General features: G+C 30.3%; 1 protein-coding gene across 1 annotated transcript in view; it reads right to left on the reverse strand.

Annotated features, from left to right (window-relative positions):
• SYNJ2BP (Ankyrin repeat) overlaps positions 1–11501 on the reverse strand; it is a 53759-nt gene extending 42258 nt beyond the window's left edge. Inside the window, exons 1-6 of the mRNA XM_051211470.1 lie at positions 11342–11501; positions 11095–11292; positions 10970–11038; positions 10815–10923; positions 10601–10752; positions 9353–9520 (exon numbers count right to left, since the gene is read on the reverse strand). Coding sequence (XP_051071534.1) covers positions 9353–9520; positions 10601–10752; positions 10815–10923; positions 10970–11038; positions 11095–11292; positions 11342–11488 — 843 coding nt within the window. The 5' untranslated portion in view covers positions 11489–11501. The remainder of the gene's footprint in view (positions 1–9352; positions 9521–10600; positions 10753–10814; positions 10924–10969; positions 11039–11094; positions 11293–11341) is intronic.
• Between the last annotated feature and the right edge of the window lie 11732 nt (positions 11502–23233).

Below are 23233 nucleotides of genomic sequence, written 5' to 3' on the forward strand. Positions count from 1 at the left end.
CTCGTAATAGTGACTTTATTTCTAACGTTGAAAATTCCAACTATAAGAAAGTGATCCTATTGCTTACTCTAGTCTAGTCATATAAAAATATATGTCTGTCAAACTCTGGCGAAGTGAGTGATGTTACCAACAATTGTTTTGGGTGTTATGGAAAGTTGAGGGTAAAATAAACTGACCAGCGACCACTTACAATAGAAGTGGGTATAGCATTACTTATGCAACACCCGAGTTAAATACTAAAAATAATTGGTGAGTTCAGTAGTCATTTTTTCTACTAAATCCAAACAACGTTTTTTATTAAAATAACAGACCGATAATTACAAGCGAATGTTACATTTCATTCAAACCGTTTCGTAGAACATGTATTACTTATGAACTTTTCATGTGCCCTTTGTGGCGGGCACATTTCGTAGTTACTGACTGAAATGAAAGTGCAAAGAGTAACTATCGTTGTGAATTTATATTTAAAAGATTCCCGGAAAATATTTACATGATTTCTACAGATAAGTTTGATTCAGAGACAATTTTTCACCATGGTTTTACATAAACTAGTCAACTGTTATAAATCAATCAGGATTTAACAATTGCATTGTCGTAGTTTCAGATAATTCTACAGTGCATGCGAACAGTCGTGTGGTCAAATATAAATACATATTAGGTTATGAAAAATCCGAAATGTAGAAATGACTCATGGCAAATAATTTGAAACACATAAACTTATTACTTGATTTGAGATGTTTTAAAAAAGGTCTTGAAACAGGGATTTATCATTGCTTAACTTGTCCCTAAGGTGTAGTTGGTGACTATAGAGAACCCATTTCCCACTGATGGTTCAAACCAACGCTTATGTAAAGATTATATAAAAGATATTCGTAACTGACAATACGTAATATTTAAAATAGAATGCCATAAGTTATATGTGTGTATGATTTCTAATACACTGTTTCATGATCATCAGTAAAACCTAAAAATCTAGTCACGCGATAATCATGGAACAAAACACATTCACTTTTTGGCATATGTAATATACGAAGTGATCCTCGTTCTTATGATCACATAAAAGCAATTGTAATGACAGATTATTTTACAAATACTCCAGTATTAAACACTTTCAAATAGTGTCAAATAAATTTTAATGGGTTTGGATGGAAAAGTGTTTAATTAATATAGACTAGCTTTTTAAAAAGTAGTAAAGAATGTAATATCGCCAAAAAGTTAATTTGTTGTATGTTCAGAAAGATAAACGTTTTCAATCAATAAATAATAGCGGGATAGAGGATATGAGTGTTATCTTGTTTTCATTTGTCAGCTAGATGTTTACACTTGAACTTGTACTCAGTAATCATTGTTTTAAATGCTAAGGCCTGATATACTAGACAACTGAGTCACAACAGATACCAATGCGTTTAACTAGCATAACAACCATTAGAAATTTTGAGAATTTGAATAAAAACAGTTATGACATTCATTTCATAGACCACTGTATATATGACAACACAAACTGACCAACTCATTTTTGAATAATCAACAAGAAATCTAATTAGCCCTTATCAATCACCATGATATAATAACAAAAAAAACATCAATGCCGAAGACATAAAAATGAAATGTGAAATCACCTTTTTAAGTCTATTGAATTTTCAGGGTTTGGATAGATGGGTTGGGAGAATTCTAAATCCGTCAGTTTACATTGTATGGCTTGCTAAATAAGTATTTTACTTATGCTTTATAATAAACATTTACTAGTTACTATAAAGTACATATATATATGTATGTATGTATACATATATATTTAATCGTCACCTGTCTTCGTTGTATAATGTCAAGGCAACGTGAATGTATAGGGATATGAATCATCAAGGAAATGAGATATTATTATGTTTGGTAATAAACAATTAACTATTTGACTAAGTAAATTAGCTATCAATATTGATTTAAAGTTGAACTCGATAAAATCACAAAAAAGTACGAGTTGCTGGATTGCGGAATGGCTGTTTAAATTATTCGAAGAAAAAAAGCCAACAAGAAATTAATACGCCCATTTTACCCTGCTTTAAAAGAGAAAAACAGAGGAATTTGTCAATATAGATATATAAGGTGGTTTTAAGGTGAAGTTTTGAGACGTAAAACATTTTTCATTTCAAGCTTATAAAATACCAATTGTGGATTACTGAGTTTACAGTAGCGGATTTTCTTTAAGTAATTGACTTTTTCTAAACTCTGCAAGAAAGTTAAATGCAATGCATTTACTTCAGCGTAGATTTGTCGGTAGACACAGTTGTAAAGCAAATCAAACTAAAACAAAATAATTGTTCACTTCTTCCTGATTTTCAATGATTCCTTGGGCTACATAATTCAGTAATAAGTACTATAACCAATACTAGAGAATAATAGGTTTTGAAATAATGTTATAATTCGATGATGTGTCACTAGTTAAAATTCTATTACAATTTTGTGACATAAAGATGTGTTATTGGGTCTTAAAATAATTGAATGTATTCAAGAGTCAATATACTTTTAAATTTTACAAGTCTTCAAATGAACAGCAGCTTAACAGTCGATTAAATAACAAATATTAGGGTATCAGTGAAAAAGTAATTGGCTCTAAACAATTAAATAAAGTCTTTTTTCTTGTAATCAAATACTGACAAAGTGTCTTTACTTCCCCAAAGCATATGTTATGATGGACATAGTATAAAATTCAGTGTATTTAAATGGGAAAGATTGTAATATGTTTCTATCACAAGACCGTTTCTTGTAAGTTTGTGCAAAATGTTCTGTTGATGAATCGAGTATTAGTCATCTTTAAATAAACAAATATTTATTAATTAGTAAAAGAAATGTTCATTTCAATGTTTTCCTACAGTCTAATCATAATCTACAATAATTACGTTTATAATAACACGTTAAGGGTAAGAATGACGATACTGTTCGAAAACACAGATATGTTACATAAAATCTATTATTTCCGGCAAAAAGTTTACTTACTTGAGTAGTCAAAGGATTCCATTTTAAATATTTACTGTAAATCATCCGTTTTCCATGAGTTCAGTTTGAAACTAATTTGAGTATTTTTAGAATATTATTTTGGGGGTTAGGATCAATAAGTAATGATACAACCTTTTAGTTACGTAATTAGTTAGGAAAAGTATAAAGACAACAAATAGTTTGTCATACCAATATGTCCTGAATTCGATATTAAACACAAAACTAGGTGAGTTTTGTTGCAAAGATCCAATTTAGGGTGGACTAGCTGTTTAAGGCTAATTTTTAGCTTTCAGTACTACTTCACTCGACGTTAAACTTATAGTGAGAAGCACTTTAAAGTATTTAATCATTGGAATAGCTTCTGAGTTTATATATTCCATGTCAACGTAAGAGTAAATGACTTTAAAAGTAAATTATAAACAGGGATTACATGTAGAAATAACATAAAGTTAAATCATAGCATTCGACTTCAAAAATTTACGATTTTGTAATATCTGTATAAATATTCATTAAAACAAAAATATGGTTAAGGTTTATTGTTAAATTTAGTCCGTATTTTTTCATTTGACTTCAACCAAGCAATCCATAAAGAGTATACAACTAAAGAATAAACTAAGAAACCAATCAATTTACATACTGAATTAGATTTAATGACAACATATAACAACATTGAATGGAATATCAATGTAAGCTGGTGGAAAAATACAAAGCGTTTTGTTTATATTGTATGACTTATCAGACCTCTATCATCAATGACCGTAATGAAAGTCTATGCATCATGCAACATTTTTTCACACTACAAAACTGAAGAATTAGTATCCTTTTATCACAAGAGAAATCCACTTTACTGTAACACAACACTGTTTTAATAATGATGACAGATTGAATTGTATATATATAACGACCATTTAGTGAATATGGTTGATAATTATTGATTTAAAACAAATTTTAATTTAATAAATCTTCAGAAGTTACTTATTACAAATGTATGTTTATGTACGCTTATCAAGGTCAACAAATCAGTTAAGATTCATAACATTTCTTGAACAAAAATTCTTTGAGAGTAAGCACACTATATAAATTCATCTAATCTCCCCTTGTTATTAATAATATTGTCACCTAAGTGTTTGCTTAATGCAAACAAGCACACAAACACTTACATGTGCAGATAGACACTCTGAATTCCTTCTAGATAAACTCAATAACTAAGTACAAATAATTGAACTTCATTACAGATGAGTTCATTTCATGTTGAATAACAAGAAAAAAAAATAATTAATTAACCATCCACTAGGCGACCAGATATAAAGTGAATGAAAAATATTTAACTTGCATTTCTTCTAGTTAAGTACTTTTAAATATTGTATTACAATTAATTAATGTTTCCTTTTCTACTTTCTTTTCAAACAACCCAAACGTGCATCTTGCAAACACTGATTACATTCAGTGGTTATACAATCTTTTCAGAGAATTTATGGTGAGTTAAAATTCTATTAATCGAATTACTTAGTAATTAATTAGTCGTTGATACTATTAAAAAATTTACTCGATTGAAGTAGAAACGAAAACCAGTGACTTGGTTATCGGTAGAAAACGTTTTGGTGATTCCACAAGACTATTTTCCAGTGTAGAGATGCGTGGCTAAACTTATTTGGTAGCGCACCATACGCTAGTAGTTTAGAAATTCACGTCTTTATGTAATCAAGCTTTCATCCTAATTCAATGAACATCATGTTCTTTGAGTAGTCTAGTTACTTCAAACCAAATTAATTAGAAGTAGTGCCGGGATACGATTTAGTTAAATAAAAATAATTTATTAGATTCAGTCAAATAAAAAATAGTCTCTTGTAACACTGATTATTAATTTTCTCAAACTGGTGACAGTGTATTCATGTAAAGAACATACTGTATCACAAAATGTATGTTAAGGTCTACAACTCTTCACAGTATTAGACAAACAGTGCATGTTTATTAAAAACTATGAAGCTATTCAAGGTCATTTCCTAAAATAGTGGTAACGCATTATCATATTGATTCTTACTAAAACTACTACCAAACAGCATGTTTTTTGATGGGATAATATTTAATTTAAAGTTGTTTAGGATTAAAGAGATTTAAACAATTGTTTCCTCTTGTCTGTAGACCTATGAACAATGGCCATTGATTACAACATAAACTATAACTGAAATTATTTCCTAGGTTGAAATTTACCTCTGTATTGCGTAACAATCGCAGAAAACCAAATAAAGTGTATTAAATGATTAATAAAGTAATAAACGATGTCAGTTTTACATTATTTCAAGAAGTTTAATAGTTTTCCTAGTGCCCTAATTAAACTCATTTCATATTATTTATGGAAATGTTTACTATTTGTTATCTTGTCGAATATTTTGAACATTTCAAAAGGCTTGTTCTGAAGATGCAAAAATATTGCTGGCAATAGTTAATCTCTTAGTTACAAAAAACAAACACAAGAATGATCTGTTACTTTCAATGAGCTTTATAATGATGAAAAATTTAAAGAATATGAGAAACACAACTTTGATTTCAGTAATCAATAAAAGATTTACACATTGAAAGGAATTTGAATATAAGTAAATAAATAAACAACAAGATAGATAGACAGACAGACAGACACACACAGCTCCACAAACTCACACACACACAGAGAGTTAACAATTGTGAATATGAAATCAACAACAGTAAAATTGTTCTAGGTTTGTGGGTACTCAACTTTTGCTCTGCTATTATTATTATTATTACGTTTAAAAGACATAATATGTGCTTATAATGAGTTATCCATAATAAAAGTATGACATAATTAGAATATTTAAATTAGAAAAATCAATAGCTTGTTAAAAATTGGCATGAATAAACATCATTTTATCATGTAAGCAAAATTAGCTTATACAAGAGAGACTTTATTATTTTATTTTACACATAAACTGAGTAGATTTTATTATAAGACGCATTAATTATTAGATATCTATCTATATTATGAATAAAAAGACAATATGTATGATGTTTTATACTACTGTTTTGTCAGTCTGTATTAAATCTAATCAACTTTCACTTGTTTCATACAACTTGATTCTCAGATAAATTTTTTTAAAGAGAATAATAATAAAACAAAAACAAAGACAAAGTGGAATAATGAAATTTGTAGAATAAAATAAATTTATTTTATTTCGAGGCTTTTAACCAATTGTAAAAAGCACAATATTTTCAAAAGTACCAACTCAGTGGTGTAAAAGTCATGGCTATGTCATAAGGTCTGAGGAATATGGATTTGAATCCTTATAAGTTATAAATGTACAATTCTAAGAAATGATATACTACGGAGTGAAACAGCTCTCTAGGTCTTCCTGTTGGTTGTTAACTACGAATTTGAAAACCTATAAAGCCTATAACTAAAGATATCTAATTCAGAATTATTATGGTTAAGCTTTCTTTCTAAGTCATTCATCAGATAAAAGTCGATAACCCAGGCACTATAGTGTTGCATGTGAACAGACATATACTTATAAAGACATCTATCATTGTGTAATCTCGTTAGTTATTACGATAATAATAATAATAATAATAATAATAATAATGAAATTGTCACTTGACCGACAAGTTCTTGAAAAGAAAACAATCTTTTTCGTATTTGTGTAAATATTGAGTGTTTAGAAAAGCATAACTAATGGCTTTTATCATAAACCAATAATGAAAATAATCGTTAATGTATTATTAACAACAATTTATGTAAAGCATTAAACGCATAACATTGAAGAAAATGTGAATATCTGAAGTTTATAGTGAATATCAACAGAGGGATTTTATGCCTGAACATGTAGTAAATGAGAACTTATTTCAGGTGTTTTTTTCTAAATAAGTGAATGATTTTAAATGCGTAATACTAGTTCGATGTGAAGTTAGTCAAACTTGAGTTCAAGGGTATGTTTTATTTGACATTATTAAATCGAGAAGTTTAAAAGAGCAATAGACAGCAATGGTGGTGGTCGTAGGCACTCGACAGGAAACCCTGGGCTTAGTATTCAGACTCTTCAATAAGATGTACCTGGAACCTTGAAGGAAGTGATGCTCCATGATGGATTCTATTCTTGCTCATGAATGTAAAATAGCATGAAATTTAGGTTTGGGGTGCATAATCGACAGTCACCAATCACCACCTTACATCTCAAAATAGTGAATGCGATATTAAGTTATTCAGATTAGTAGCCACATTGGAGCTTGGTCGGTAGAATTCAACCGGGACTATGAATGACTTGATGTACATGACAGTGGTCAATACTCACTCACCAATGATTTGTATATTAGACAGCTATACTAAGTGATTTTGATAATATGTATCAAATTTTATCAGAGCATATTTTGATGGGTAAATCCTTGAATCTTATTTCATGCATGATTATGCATATTTAGGCACTATCATACCACTGCAAATAACATTGAAATACTCTGAAAATTGCCATAGACAACGAGTTCGTTTTACATACATCATTATTTTTGTTTCATTTACAAGAAGGTCAGTGGAGTACAATAAGTGATACTAATTTGTTTATAGAATGCAACTCCCGATTTACACTAATATGTGATTGTGGAACTCTTTATAAAAGTCAATAAATTTTCTTTAGAAATATGAGTTGATCGCTTATAGCGTTATATACTAGAAAGATATAATAAAATTCAAGCTTATTATTATAATTCACTTGAAATTGTCTGGCTTGTATCTTCCCATTGTGGTTTAAGACTGCAATTGATCAGTCTGTTATCGGCATATGTGCATACTGTGCCTATTCATCATTGCTTATTATTATAAGTTACAATATTTATTATTTTAATGTATTTTTTACATTGAATGTTCAGATCAAACAAGGGAATAAATGAAAAAAGGACATTGACTTTAAATTTAAAGAAATCGAATTACTCTGTTCTTTCTAGTCAGCAAACTAAACAACTGTAGAGAATATAAATCTATGCAACAGATATATATCATCGTACAAACTGATTAAAATTATAATCAAGGTAATTATTCCATACATTTATATTTTATATTGTATAACATAAACAGTTCACCTTAGAGTTTATGAAGGTCTTTATATGTAACGTATATCAAAAAAAGAATCATGATTATTGATTTTATTCTCCAATTTTCATAGTTTAATTCACAATTGAATAGGTGTTATCCAGTTTGTTTGTTTTGTTTTCTTTTGTTTTTTTTGAATTAGTAAATTACTTTCAAGTTCATAATTTCTTTCTTAATTTTTAATTGAATCATTATTTAAAGTAAATTTTATTTCGGTTATTTTGTATATTTGATGACAAACAATTCAAATACTGGTCTTCCTTTTCCCATTGTCACTTATTGATTGATAAATAAGTGAACAGTAATCTTTATTTTTAAAAGGGGAATTATTTAGGCACAATTATAATATTCTTTTTTTAAAAAAAAATTGGAGAAGCTTTAAAAACTCGTTTGGTGAATGATATCAATGTTTATTATTTAATCCATATTAGAAATAAAATTAAAACTGTTTCTAAGCACGATATCATCACTATTTTGTGATTATGGAATGACTTTTTAATTGTTGTTCACGATGTAAACTATCTTGGGAATTGATGTGATTGAGAAAGAAAAGGATATTTTTCATGATTATTCATCACTGATATTATAGTTTGTTGGATATGAATGAATGGTGTTATGTAATATTTCATAGAATGTTTAAATAGACATCAGTTTGCTATATAACTCAAAGCTGTTATAAATATGAACAATACATAATTAGTACTATTACACAGTACTTAAAGGTAAATGTTTTTATTTTCACTGTTAACTGAAATCTATTGTAAGGTTAATTAAAAATAACTTGTGCAAGTTTACATTATTTCGTTCCTTTCCGATCAGTCCAATAATATTGTACTCTTAGCGAGGCCCGGGTTTGAGTTTATTTGGATTTTTGCTTGTACATGAAAAAATAATTTGAACCTAGGGCTGAACAGATTTCCTGTGGTTCTCTTTTTTCTAAATAACTGAATTTATTTATCATATGACTTGTATCCATCTATGAATCTCTACTGTTTAATACAATAACAGCAAACTATTTATCGACAATTTACATAGATCCTATAGACTAACAACAGTAAGTTTTAATTCTACATTTTTTTTCTAAGTAATTATGCATGCTGATCAACCTACATAAATGGATCACCGCTTAATATGAGATATCAGTTCACTAGATTTAAAACATTTCCCTGTTATATTATATATTATATTTTGAAGGCAAAATGTTGTATGAAATTTATCGATAAAGCAAAACAGAAAATATTTTAAGAATATATATTTATTAATAACAATTACCTGATGTATTTCTTGTAACCCATCTTTATCAATGATGCCAATTTTTGAATGTTCATACAGTAAACTATGACATATTTTCGTATCCGGATCATAAAGTATATTATAATACAATGGAGTCAAACCATATCTATCTAAGCAATTCGGTGATTGCCCGAAGTCCAGCAATGTCTGCAAATAATTAGAAACAGCGTCTGTATAACTATGAGGAGATTGCATAGTGTGGAATAAGTTTTCATCGAAAACTGACCACAACTCCACAGCTGAGCTGATAAACATCAGGAAGTATTAAATAACCGTCTTTTACAGTATAATATTCTTTAGAACGGTACTATCACACGTTCAAACCGAGAAATTTCAGATCTATCCGTCAGCATTATAATTTCTCCATCACTCTTAGTTTCCCCTTACAGTTAATGTATTAGATTACACAAGTTCATTTCTTTTCCTATAAGCGAACACTCTGTGGCTAATGTGCTTTTAACTATCACTGATACAGCTACTAATTCTACAACTCTTTTATTCATGTTGAGAATTACATCTCATTTCGCTGATATGGGCTTAAAACATGGGCCGACGAACATATGTAGCAAGTTCTACGTTGCTTATGACTGGCTCACTGAAGTGGAATCAAATAGTTCGTATTTTCAACTTTAGTTTGTTTATACCATTACATGTAAATACTACTGACTGACGTTTCAGAATATTATTTGACAGACCACATCCTAGAAGTATGGATGAAAATAAAAATACAACTAATTTCATACATCATACTTTTGAGATGAACTACTGATCACATGATTTATACTCAAGCTAACGTATAAATTTTCATAGAAAAGAAAAATCAATTCTAACCCTAACAAACAGTAGTGTCGTTTCAGATTAGGTAATGAAACCTAAATTCTTCAGATAATTCAAATCATTGGTTTAATGTTAGCAGAATTTTCAGGAGTTTTACTCAACTTCTTTAATGTTCGAAACCAACCCTTAAACTTGAATAGATAAATGCGTCAGAGTGTTCAGCTATTCTAGTAGTATTCATCATTAGTTTATAATATATACTTGTGCAATAGAACTCAGTATGTGATTATGACAGAGTTGTTTTAAGCTCGTAGTTTGCGAACACACAAAACCATTGATGCTTAAAAATCTAGTGTTACAGCAGAAAGTGAACTGCTATTATCAAGGATGTTTTGATTCATTCCTTTTATACCATTACATGTCATTTAAAAACATTCATGATTAACTTACCTTGACCCCTTCAAAATTTCCAACGGTTACAGCTTTATGTAATGGTGTATAACCAGCCAGTGAATAAAAATCACGATGTGCGCCACCGGAGATTAATGTTGATATCATTTCATGAGGTTTTGATCGTGTAACAGCTATAGTCAATGGAGTTTCTAAAATTTGAAGGTACGTTATAGAGAACATTTTGTTTGACCAAAAAAAAACAGCACTTTACCTCCAGTCTTTGGACAGTGTATATTTGGATCAAATCCTTTAGACAGTAATTTCTCTACTTTTTGACATTCTCCACGAGATACGTAACGAAAAAATGTTTTGATGAAGTTCTATGCATAAATATTGGCATCAATAAATATTTAAAGCGATTAATACCTTCGAGAGTTTACTCAATAATGTTGGTGACATATAAAATGGTGGAATTGTTCGACGTTTGTAAATAAACTAAAACAAACAAAATAAATTAATTTTTCGACTGATTTCATTCCTCTTTTTCATACCTCTAAACTGATAATCGTTTTCCCACTAATATACTCCGATAGAAGACGCTCTTCTTCTAGGAATTTCCCTTTACGACTTGGTTCATCAGGTAGGTGTAAACCCATATTTTGTGAATCAGTTAATAAATCACCAAGAGTGAATAAAAGTTTCTTTTTAATATCTAAAATAATTGCATCTCCAATCACTTTTAGCGTTGTCTATAAAAACATATTTAATTGATAAATTTACAATAATTCACAAACATACCTGTTTATTTAAATCTTTAATAATGATATGCAATTCTGTAATTTTTGGCAAATCCATTTCAATATTTGAATTGGAAATATTAGCTAAACTGTTCACACTTTTATTTGAATCACTATCGACTAAATAAGATAAAGTGAATTTTTTCATTGTTTAATATTCTATGTATTTTTCTTCATAAAAAAAGTCATTGGATCTTTTACTTTGGAAAGTGGATTCATTTATAGACAGTCCGATGATAAAGTACAATCATTGATTAGAACAATAAATAATTCATCAATATTTTGATTTTCTAAAAAAAAATAAAAATCAAGAAAAATATTTTTCGTTTTCAAGTTGGTTAGTTATCTTTTCACAGATTGATATCATGACTCAGTCGAAGCTAGACCACCATGAAAAACCTGGAAGCCTTGAATGGTCGTTTCGTCCTAGTATGGGACTCCCCAGTAGTGCGCATCCACGATCCCGCCCCCCTCGAGATTTGAACCCAGGACCTAACAGTCTTGTTGAAGACAATGGTATACGGTGGCGCAACTTCGTGGATTGGTTGGAGTTAGACATTAACACCATTGGATGCCAGCTCAGTGGTCTAGTTGATTAAGCGCTTGGCGTTAGGCTGATAGGTCCTGGGTTCGAATCTCGAGGGGGCGGGGTCGTGGACGCGCACTGCCGAGGAGTCCCATACCAGGACGAAACGGTCGTCCAGTGCTTACAGGTTTTCCATGGTGGTCTAGCTTCAATTGACTCATGATTTCAATCTGTGAAATTTCTAAAATTTCCACAAACCCCTTCTGATAGTTATTTGTTTGTAGAAAAAATTTTTCCATTTTCTAATAGAAATTGTTTGTTCGTTCTTTTCTAATAAAAATATCTTACATTCAATTATGTAACATTTTCTTTGTTCATCATTTGATAACAATGTATTTCTTTTACTGTTTATCAATATTTTGTTTATAGAATAACACAATTTAGTGTAGTACATAAAAATAATCGTTGAGTAAGCTAACCTATTACTGTCAGGGGTAAATGAACTAAAACAAAATATTTAGAGAGATTACTAAGTAAATCAGTTATAATGAAATCTTGAAAATAACAGATCAAATCGAATCCTGTTTATTATCAATGTCAGATAATAAAGTGATAAAGTATGATTCGAATATTACTTCCTGTATGTATCAATTATGTAATCACAGGATTTGGAAATTAAAGTCAAAAGTTTGATTGTTATATCATCCAGTCCGTTATAGAGATTAGGTTTTGATGAGCACATTCTTGATATCCCTAGCGAGATACTTTAACTTGAAAAATATGAATTTCATAATAAACAACAGTTGAATTGCTCATAAGTAGAGATCATTAGTTGTGTCGTGTTCAGTTCAAACTGTGAGTAATAAAAGTACCTATTTTGACACCAATAAGTAGAAGTATTTAGATTTCACTAACACCTGACAATTCATATTCATGTTTCAGATTTCTAATTCATTATCTAAGTAGTTTACTGACTGCATTATCTTTTAGATTATGAAACGATTGTAGCTGCAAATTGGACTAAAAAACATGAGTCTATTTAGACTGTTTGATATGGTCATATTTGATGGGTTAACTGATGTAACCAATGCTACTTTGTTGTTTATTATTATCAAATTGTCACTGTTCATACACTTATTTCAACCAGATTTGAAATGTACTTTTGCTTCCATTCTATTATTATTTGTAGAGTGATAATGAACCATGTAACTTCACAACAAAGTTTAAGAGGTTTCTAACCAATCTTTAGCATATTATTGTTGTCTGATTAGAATTTATATAATACATGTCCACAAACACCTTAATATATAATTATCCTATACTTATGATTGATTATCTTGGTGATGTGTTTTCAAGTTTCTCGTTGTAAGGTTTGACTTTTGAATTGAATTAAATCAGGAATAGTACAAAATACCTTGATTACATGGGCTAGGAATCACGAAATATAGCGAATCGACTGACATCAAAAATATTGTCTAGATATCTTGTGTACGTTATCTTGCCAGAAGGTCCTGAAGTAGATTCCACTTTCTGTGATAACTGTATGATACCGTACAGCCTCAAACTAAAATGATACAGTCATCCATTATTCAGTTCGCATTCAGTAATTTGCTCATTGATATTGCTTGATGATGAGAATTGTTTTTAACTTGTAGAATTCATTACGGAAATCAGTCTACAAATAACTACTCATAATTACGTTTCAATTTCAACAGAGGTGTTTTTGAAATTTTTAATAAATTTTGTTGACTAAATTTAATGGAAATACACTAATTGATAAGCTTCATTAATACTGCTGATTGTATATTAACTATATGAAACAACTGTTAGGATACTCATAAACATTGTCAAAGTACATAACCACTACAGTTTATTTCCAAACTGATTAGGTTTTACATTTTATAATACTATGAATCGTATTCATTTCATCATCAAAAAAATCATTAATCAAACGAGAATACTTATCGGTCTAATGTACATCAAACTTCATTTTGACTAGAGTATGCTTAAAACAGTAAAAATCAATTTATTTTAAAAAGGAAAGGAGTATTTGAAAGACTTACTTTATACTTTTCGAACTTAATTACGCGTTATTCAAAACTGATCTGTAATTACTCTGAGCGTTGATGAATTGATATCTAAAGAAACTACAGTATCCTACTGAAATGGAAAATTTGGCACTACTGGGAAACCTGAGTTTTATCCAGAAAATAAAATCTTTTATCCTAACTGAGCATCAGTTACGTACACCAGTATAGAAGTTAGAAATAAACAGTGAACCAGTTTTAATTATTATAAAGAAGAACCAAAAAAAAGCAATGGAAAACTAAAGAAAGAATGGTACTTGTAATTTGATGCCTTGTATTTGGGGTTCATGTAAGAGTGAATGAATCTATGGTATTAGTCTCTATTTTGGTTCCTAATATTCCATATTTTCAACCACTGAATTCTGTTAACCTGAGGAAGTTATATGTTCCATTGATTTACATAGTCTTAAAATTTCCCCTTTTATTTCTGCTTAGGCACTTCACATTTTAACGAAAAAGTCACAATCGAATGCAGAACGTTTTTTAACTTGAAACAATAACGACATTCAATGGTACTGTCCATGAATTTCTCTTCCTATTTCTTTCAAACAAAATGTAGAGGTTGTCCTTTATGGAATCATAATGGATATCTCTTTTCCGAAAGAATAACCTAACTGCTTCTCATAATACACTCTGGTAGCAGCTCAAATAGCTAATTGGGATTTTAGCTGATCATGTACACTACCAAAACTATTTCTTAATTTCATGAACGTTTAATATGATATATATATATATATATATATATATATATATATATCACCGGCTATAGCATTTAGGTCAAACGTTCGATCATTACACAATATTATTTCATAACCTACAGATCTTGGATAGATTTTAGAGGTCAGTATAGAATTTTTTGATGCATTTTATGTTAACAAATCGATAGCACACCTTTAAAAGTTATAAACTGTCAATGAAACAGATAAATGATATAAATTTAAATGTTCGTATTCTTGTCTCCCGACCATATAACTACAAATTTTTGGTTGGATCACTTTATACTCGGAACATGATAATATGAAAAATGTTATTACTGTTGGATATTTAATATTCAATATTACAGCATGTATTTAAACTAATAAAAGATTTTTAGAAGTCTATGGTAATTATTAAAGTGTGTCAGCTTACCGATTACGTGTGCACGATTTCTTAACTAATCAGATCTTAATGTCAAATGCTTAATGTTACATACTTTCAAACAATTTATCAGGAGTAGCTTCCCCATCTACTTTGATGCATTTTCAGTTTCAAATAATAACATCCTTATACAGTTACGTCATAAATTCGTTCACCCAACTGTGTAACTGATAGTATTTTTATCATTTTCAACTGGATGTAAAATATCCCCAAAAAAAGAAACAGTGGTTTTCTATTTTGTCAACATTTAGTACTGTATGCAGTCATGCTAGACGCTTTATAATGAAGTCAGTTTACTATGACCAAGAAATTGATTATTATAATTAGACAAGAACAACAATAAGAACATTTTAGAAGGAAGTGCATACAAACGATACTCCACTGAATAGACAAAAGGTATATCGATTAACATATTACTGTTAGATCACCATATTACATCAGGTATGAGAATAATAAATGACAAAAAAATGGATGTAGTTTATTCTCAGTATTGCAAATATTTGTCACTTGAAGAATCATACTCCTTCCTTTATAAAAGAAAACAGTCAATCAATATTCAATCATTCACATAAAATCAAATCATAATTTCTTGATGAAGTAGACGAATAGGAAGTAGAATTAAAAAAGCACTTAAACGTATCGTGTATCGATCCATTTTCTACCAAATCATGTGATGTATTATCTCAAGTTTACTTGTTTCTTGATGTCCATGTATGTTTCATTTGTCTGGGTGTGAGTGTGTGTACATGTATTAATACACATGAATACACGAGCAGACTATGACTGGTTGTTGATGTTTCAAGTAACTCATGAATCAATCACTCACACTCCGTTCTACCAGCATACTAATAATAAATAGTTTTCTCTATGAGTCTCACACTTAAACAGTAGAGCACAGGGTATAATTTCCTTTACATTTAATTTATAAATGACTTTTCACATGACTGACATGGTCTGATCTCGACTACTACCTTATATTCTAAAAGTAGGTAATATATCTTTCATAAAAATGAGAAGTTTGTAAGTCGGTATTCAGTGTGCGTACTACTGAAAATAATGATTATAATGAAATTGGTTCAATATTATGCTTTTGAGTAGTAATTCGAGATATTTAAACTATTTATAAGGATATTACTTTTTCAGTTTAGTCGTGTTTTTAGGAAAGAAGTGTCATTAATTTGTATTAATTATAGATGAAAATAATAGTATATAAATGAAACTATTTGGCATGATATATATACTTACATACATAATACATAGCCAGATTTTAATCAAGTTACAAAAGAACGTCTGTATTCATATGAGTGATTGGCAGAATAAGTAACATTCTTTTAGAGAGAAAAAAATTCTAATGTTAACACGTTACAATAATTTAAACAAGGTAATGGTAATAATAATCTGACCTACAATTGTATCGAAACTGTGTGCTTTATTATTATTGTTATGATATTAAATGTGGATTATATCCAGTAAACACTCACACTGTAATGTTGTCAGTATTTTAGGCTAACTGTTGATTATCTAACATTAATTATGAAATAGCTTCAAAAGTACACTTGAAGGCGAATACGAGTAGTCAGATTTAAACCTCACCTCTTCTAAAATGAGTTAAATTCTATAGGCTGAAACCTCAGACCATGAATTTAGACCGGCCAAAATAATATTGACAGTATTATACAAGTTTGTGTATAAATGGTTAAGTCGTTTCAAGGTCTCCATCACTCAGTCCCACTTTGTAGTGTATGGATAATTTTTTACAGTATCTAACAAAAGTCATAAGTGATATTGTTTATTCTAAAAATACCTGGAGTTAAAAATGGGGAAATATGTCGTTAACATACTTCGTTATCTATGGGTCAAGAATATGCGCACAGGAAACCGTTTGTTCCGTTATTTTCCACTTATTACACTTTTCTTCTACAGGTTTGAGGACGACTATACTTAGAAAGATAGTTTAACGTTTATTAATAAAGTTAACACGGTTAAATAATTGTTAAGGAAAGCTACCGTTTTAACTAGATAGTACTTCATCTTCAATCTTGTTTTGGACATAATGTCTTTAAAAATAGAGCCTACCAACACAAATTAATTTTGTTTGGGGTTGTTTCGTGACTATAAGTCGTACATTTGCTCGTTAGTTTACTGGTATTACGACTTCAGGGGTTTAACCAACAATAATTTTGTGCGTCAATCATTTTGATAAGTCTACTGAGAAAATGTATTTTAGAAATTCGTGTCGTCTAATCCGCACCATTAAGAAATGGATTTAATTAAAGATCACATAATTAAGATTAAACATACTGTGGATTATTCGAACGTGTTTCGCTGTACAAACTAAGAATCTATCTCTAAAAATTAGGAAGAAAATACAATATCTTGATTGTCGTCAGGTCGTTTTTTCAGTCTTTTGGAGTACAAATGAGCTTGATTTTTGAATCCTTCAAAGATTTAAAAAAGGCTACATATACCTTATAAATTATTCGCAATCATTCATATGACATCGACGGAATAGCATCTATACCATCTTGAATAGGTTTAGTCATTTTAATGTCACAGCAGTGTACAAAATTCAGTATTATCTAAAACGCAAAACACGGCTATCTCAAATCTCTTCGGCTTTACCATTAAATTCAGGATGGTTCAAATAAAGGCTTCGTTTGGTTATGCTTAAACTACTTAGCAAAATGTAACTTTCAAACGCGAAAAGTGTGTTAATCGTGGACTAATGAGAAAATTGAGATTTCGTTCCAAAATTTGAACCATCATATTCATTTAGTTAGCAAAATAAGTTAAACATCATTGTTGTTAAAATTAATTTCAAACAATGATTATTTTTTGTTTATTTTATTTCACAAAATTGAACTTTCCCACGAAATTCATTTCCAAATGAATTAGTATAGAAGTATTTATTGGTATTGTTCAGTGATGAGTGAAACAAAATATTGCGACTAAAAGAGTAAGACCTCAGTATCTTACATATACCACTAGTTTTATACTAACAATATATATATGTTAAATCATAAGTAAAAAGAAACAAAAAATGCAACTTTTTGCATCACTCTTGTTATAACGTGATTTAGCCTAAACACGTTTTTGTTTTCTTTGAGTCAAAGGAAACATTGCCATCATATAACTTCTGAACAGTATTATTTAGAAAAGATGTATTGCACTAAAACACGGTCATAGTTACTTGTACAGATACTATGAAGTTGAAATAACTCAGATGAGGTCGAACAAACCTTTGTCTACCGGTCAAAATACAACAGAATTCTTAGTTATAATAAAAACAGATGTTGAATATTAGCAATATGTCAAGCATTTAGAATAGACTAACGAGTCGTAACATTACTTCAAATCTCTATTCCCCTTTTGACAACAAAAAGTGAACAAAAGTTAGAAATATGAAGAATTGTTTCAAAGAAACTTTAAGCAAACTGAAAGTTTAAATAACACATATTTGGTGGCTGCAAAGTTACAAATATGCAACACGCATTAAGATTAGGTCAGTTAAACATAAAGCTGATTGTCAACATTTCATCCATGTTTTACGAATGACCGTCCTTATGTACGACGTTTTATTTAGTCGAGAAATATTTTATTAACAATCCACTTGAATTTCATCATCCTAATTATGTTTTGAATGAATAAAGGTGTTTAAAAACTTACTCCCATACATAGTTCAAGCATTTTATATTATTTGACCTCTTAAAATTATGAAATCTGTACTAATCGTAGCAAGCTAAACATCAGAAAAACAACTTTATTTATAGTTGGTACAAACTAAATTTTTGACATACACGCTAAGGAGTTTTTCATTTTTATGTTACTGTTATCAATAATTATTCTTATATTTATCGTCGCAATTCATTGCCATATTTAATCATTACTTCATTCACATGTGAAATGCCTCAAAAATGATGAATTTGTACATCTATTATCAAATAATATCAATATGTCCTGATGTCCCATGTTAAAATTAGAACTTCTAAGTGTTTAGCTGGACTTACTAATTATTAATGCTTGGCTTTAACAAAAAGATGCATTTGAAAACCAAACTTGATCTAATTGAATGTGCTTGCTACAAAGTACCTTTTCAAGTGTTGCAGAATAGCAGTCAATATTTTGGCTAATGTAAGAGCTTCAGTGTAGCATTTGTCAATCATAAGAAATTCTTTCAAAACTCAGCGTTCTATTTCATTCGAGAAGTTCAATCTGTGATTTGTAAAAATCAATGAGTAATTACCTTAATAATACCGATGCAGTATAGTCTCGGCATTAAATTAATAACAATATTTTTCATAATTATGTTTTTTCAAGTTAAATAAGTCCCTCGAAGCCTGGAAGTTTACGCCATTCATACTCAAATGTGCTAAGGTTTAATACGAAGCACTGTGGTATATACATTCAAATTTTAATTTATTTATCATGAAGCAATTCAACTTCAAGTACGAAACATTTACGACGTTTCTGATCGTTGCAGGACTTTTATCATCAGATTGGTATAACAGACCGTTCATATAGATGATTTTCCTTAGTTGCTTTTTTCAGCAATGATTTAGTAAGCATGTGAATCCATAATTTAGACTTCACTACACAAAACATTCTAAATGCTCTTACATTGTTTAAAAACTACACTTTCAAAGCCCTTGATCAAGCTATTTTCAACTCATGTGGTCTGTCACAAAATCGACTTGACAGGAATAAAGCAAGCCATGAATACTATCAGTTCATCAAAGTCAGCAGTCTTATTTAAACGAACGCTTGCAAAACATTTAAGTTTGAAAAGCCACAGATTTCCAAAGCGTTTCCTCTTGGAGTAACCTTATGTTTACAACCAACCTTAAAATATCCATACTTATTAATCTTCCTTTGAAAAAGCGGAGGCCAAACTACTGAAGTGCTTGAGTTTAAAAAATTGGACGCCAAAACAGTGTGACTAGTTCAAATACATTGTAATTTAAAGCCAAGTACACAGATCTACACATAACAAGTTATTCTATTTCAGAAAAATATTTTATGGCTTTGAATATACAGCAGAATTACACAGTTAATTTACCTGGTAAGAATCACCGCTCTGCTAACTTGAAAAATTATTTATTAAAAATTATCTACTAGAGAGTTATGTTGGCAAACATATTACACAAGAAAATGAATCTGTCTGACGATGATAGGTCTACATTTTACTTATTAAAACTGTTTTCCGTCTCATTCCTTGAATAATTTGGTTTAAAAATGGCATCCAGTTAGTGTCTATTCTAAAAAATATCTCATTGTGTCAAAATAAAAATGACCTTGTCTGAAAACAGTTCAAAAAATTTATTTTAGTACGTTTGCTAAGAGTATTCATTCATAATCTCTTCAGGCTTTAAAACTTATTTAAATCAACGGCCGTTCGGCAGTGATCTAACCACAAAATGTTAAAATACGTTTCCTATCATCACATATGTTCATCTTTATGATTAAACATACTAAGATCATACAGGCATGTCTATTAGATTAGGAGTGATAGTGATAATTACATGGTTGAATGAGTGAGCCAAGTGCCCAGAAACATGAAGTGATTAAACCGATTCCAGAAAAAAACTTGGTTAAAAAGAATTTAGCTTCTTTGATGTCTTTAGCTGTAATATCTTAATCAAAGGCTACCCTAAATGATAAGTAAATATGTTCTATTACAATTTATATCCATTTTGTCATAGGCAATAAAGATCAAGTACCATGACAGAAAAAATAAATTTCGAAGTAGTGTGCTAAGTAATCTTAAGCGTTATGAGACCGATGAGTTAACATTTAAGATCACCAACAAATTACCTCAAATTCATCACTCTCAATTAACCAGAGGTTTGAAAGTGAGTTGGCTGATTTTTTAGACACTGACAACAATCGTTACAATAGAAAAACAAACACAAATTATATTGATAATAAATCACATGAATAAACAATTTTATAAGTTCTTATTGAATAAAAATTACGTTGTGTAGCGGTTCAAAAACTTCCTAATCAGTAGCTCGGTTATGCTTTCATAATTAAGAATATATGATCTAGTCGCCCGACGGCAGTGAAATAATTGATTTATGACCATTAGGACATGATATATTGGGTTGTTTTACGGTTTTGACACATAACTACATGTAGAAAAAAACGTTAAAGACCTGATCGTGATTTGATTTAGGCTGATTTTTCAAATAACTGGACAAAACATACATATGTAATACCACACTAGGGCACCGTTTGAACAGAGAACTTAGATCCAGTCTTTAAAGTCTTCTTTCAGTCAGGAAGACTGAAAAAATCGTCAAAACAAAGTCTATGTTTTTTTAAACCGTTTCTGTTTGAGTCGCTGTGTTAAGATGATTAAGATTTACTCTGTCAAACATTTCGAAACATGTTTTTATCAAACTTAAGTTAATGCGGTAACAAGAAATGAAGGCTTTGGGTGTCTCACAGTTCTCTGCCATTAATACTGTACGGAATTCTCAAAATTTACAGTCAATAAAACTTGGCATAGGCAATGCACTAATATTTTGGCAATGGTTATAATTGTGGCCATTATTACTTTAGACTGATATATCGATTTGCACCTTTTTTACTACTGTATTGGATTCCATATAAATCAGTATTTTCAGTCGAAGATATGGATGTCGGATTAATCGGGACTGAAAAAAATTGATTCACTCAGAGCCGCCAGCCTTTTCGTTCCAACAACCCTGGACGGCCTAGTATGACGTGGCTACTTCACATTTTACCTTCTGTGTCTTAGTCGGGTGTCCATCTGGTTGTAGGAATTTCAGGTGTTCTCATATTATGAAAAAACATTAGTTAAGCTTACTCCGTCTTGCAGTGTACACGTTGGCTCAATGGTTACTTCGTATCTTGATCTCGGATAACAGCGGCTCTACTGAACTTCACTCCTTTGTTTAAAACTAGATAAAGTTCATAAAACAACGCAATTAGAATAATTTGACAGCTTCAGATAGTTAAACGGCCTGCAATTAAACGCAACTCTATTTCATAATCCTGACAGTCTGCTTAGCTACCAATCACAATGAAGCGAGAATCATTATATCCGCCATCTCTGTGAGCGATGGCGGTCGCCTTTCCTCTTTCCGTGCTTTTTTCCGCTGTTTCTTTTGTGTATCTGCATAATCTGACGTTTCAGTGTGCTGTAATTCCGCGGTTAATGTGACACTCCAAGTGTTGTAGTAAATTTTCATTGAATCAGCTTTTTTTTCTCAGTTTTTGCTGCGGCTACTCAATTCAATGTATTTCTTCGGCCAAGCTTGGTTGTTTTATGCTATAAAATGTTAGTTCGTTTTGTTTCAAGTATTATGTTGTAGATGTTTAAAATAAAAGTATTTTTAGCCAGAATAGGCAGTGCTGATGCAGTAAGTCCACATGTAGAGCTAATATCCGTATGTTTTATTTCAGGTAGTCGATGAAGACAATTCGCGCCCTGAAGATCTGTTGTATATTGCCATTTTACCCCAATTTTTAGCTGTTATGTCTTACTCTTGAAAAATAAAATTGTTGTATACAGTAAATACAGACTTATTCGTTTTGATGTAAATAAGAGGGTTCATGGAATGTTTAGCAGGACTGCGGTAACATTCTCACTAAAAAGCTAGGCGAGTCCGTAGACCTATGTACGGTACTATACATGGTACCCTTCAGTTACTAGTGTTCCATTAGTACTGGTAGAGGTATTGCTTGCATCATAGGGCATTCGAGTAAGAAACTATAATATTAGACGCAGGTCCATCAATCAATTGCCGTGACACGTCAAGGTAGCTAGAATAGGTTGTAAGTGAGCACGGGTCAGTATGTTTTCCAAGAAAGCAACGACTTGTACTATAACACTTAAATATATTACTTATGAACTAGGTGCCGAGAGGCTCGTGTTTCACAAATTTCTTACAATGGTTAATTAGATAAAACAAGATAGCATTAGGTTTACAAATTTACTCTGCAAGTTTCATTAACGATGGAATATCAAACAAAGATTGACACCAGGTTTCCATTTAAAACTCACATTGGTAATGTGAGGCCATAGTCTTTGTTATTTTTTTCAACGAAAGGGTAAAAGATGTAACACATAACCATTGGAAGTGGTTGTGAAACTAAAGTGGACGTCCAGCATGTTTTT

Source organism: Schistosoma haematobium, chromosome ZW (assembly GCF_000699445.3).
Source record: "Schistosoma haematobium chromosome ZW, whole genome shotgun sequence".
NCBI classification, from domain to species: domain Eukaryota; kingdom Metazoa; phylum Platyhelminthes; class Trematoda; order Strigeidida; family Schistosomatidae; genus Schistosoma; species Schistosoma haematobium.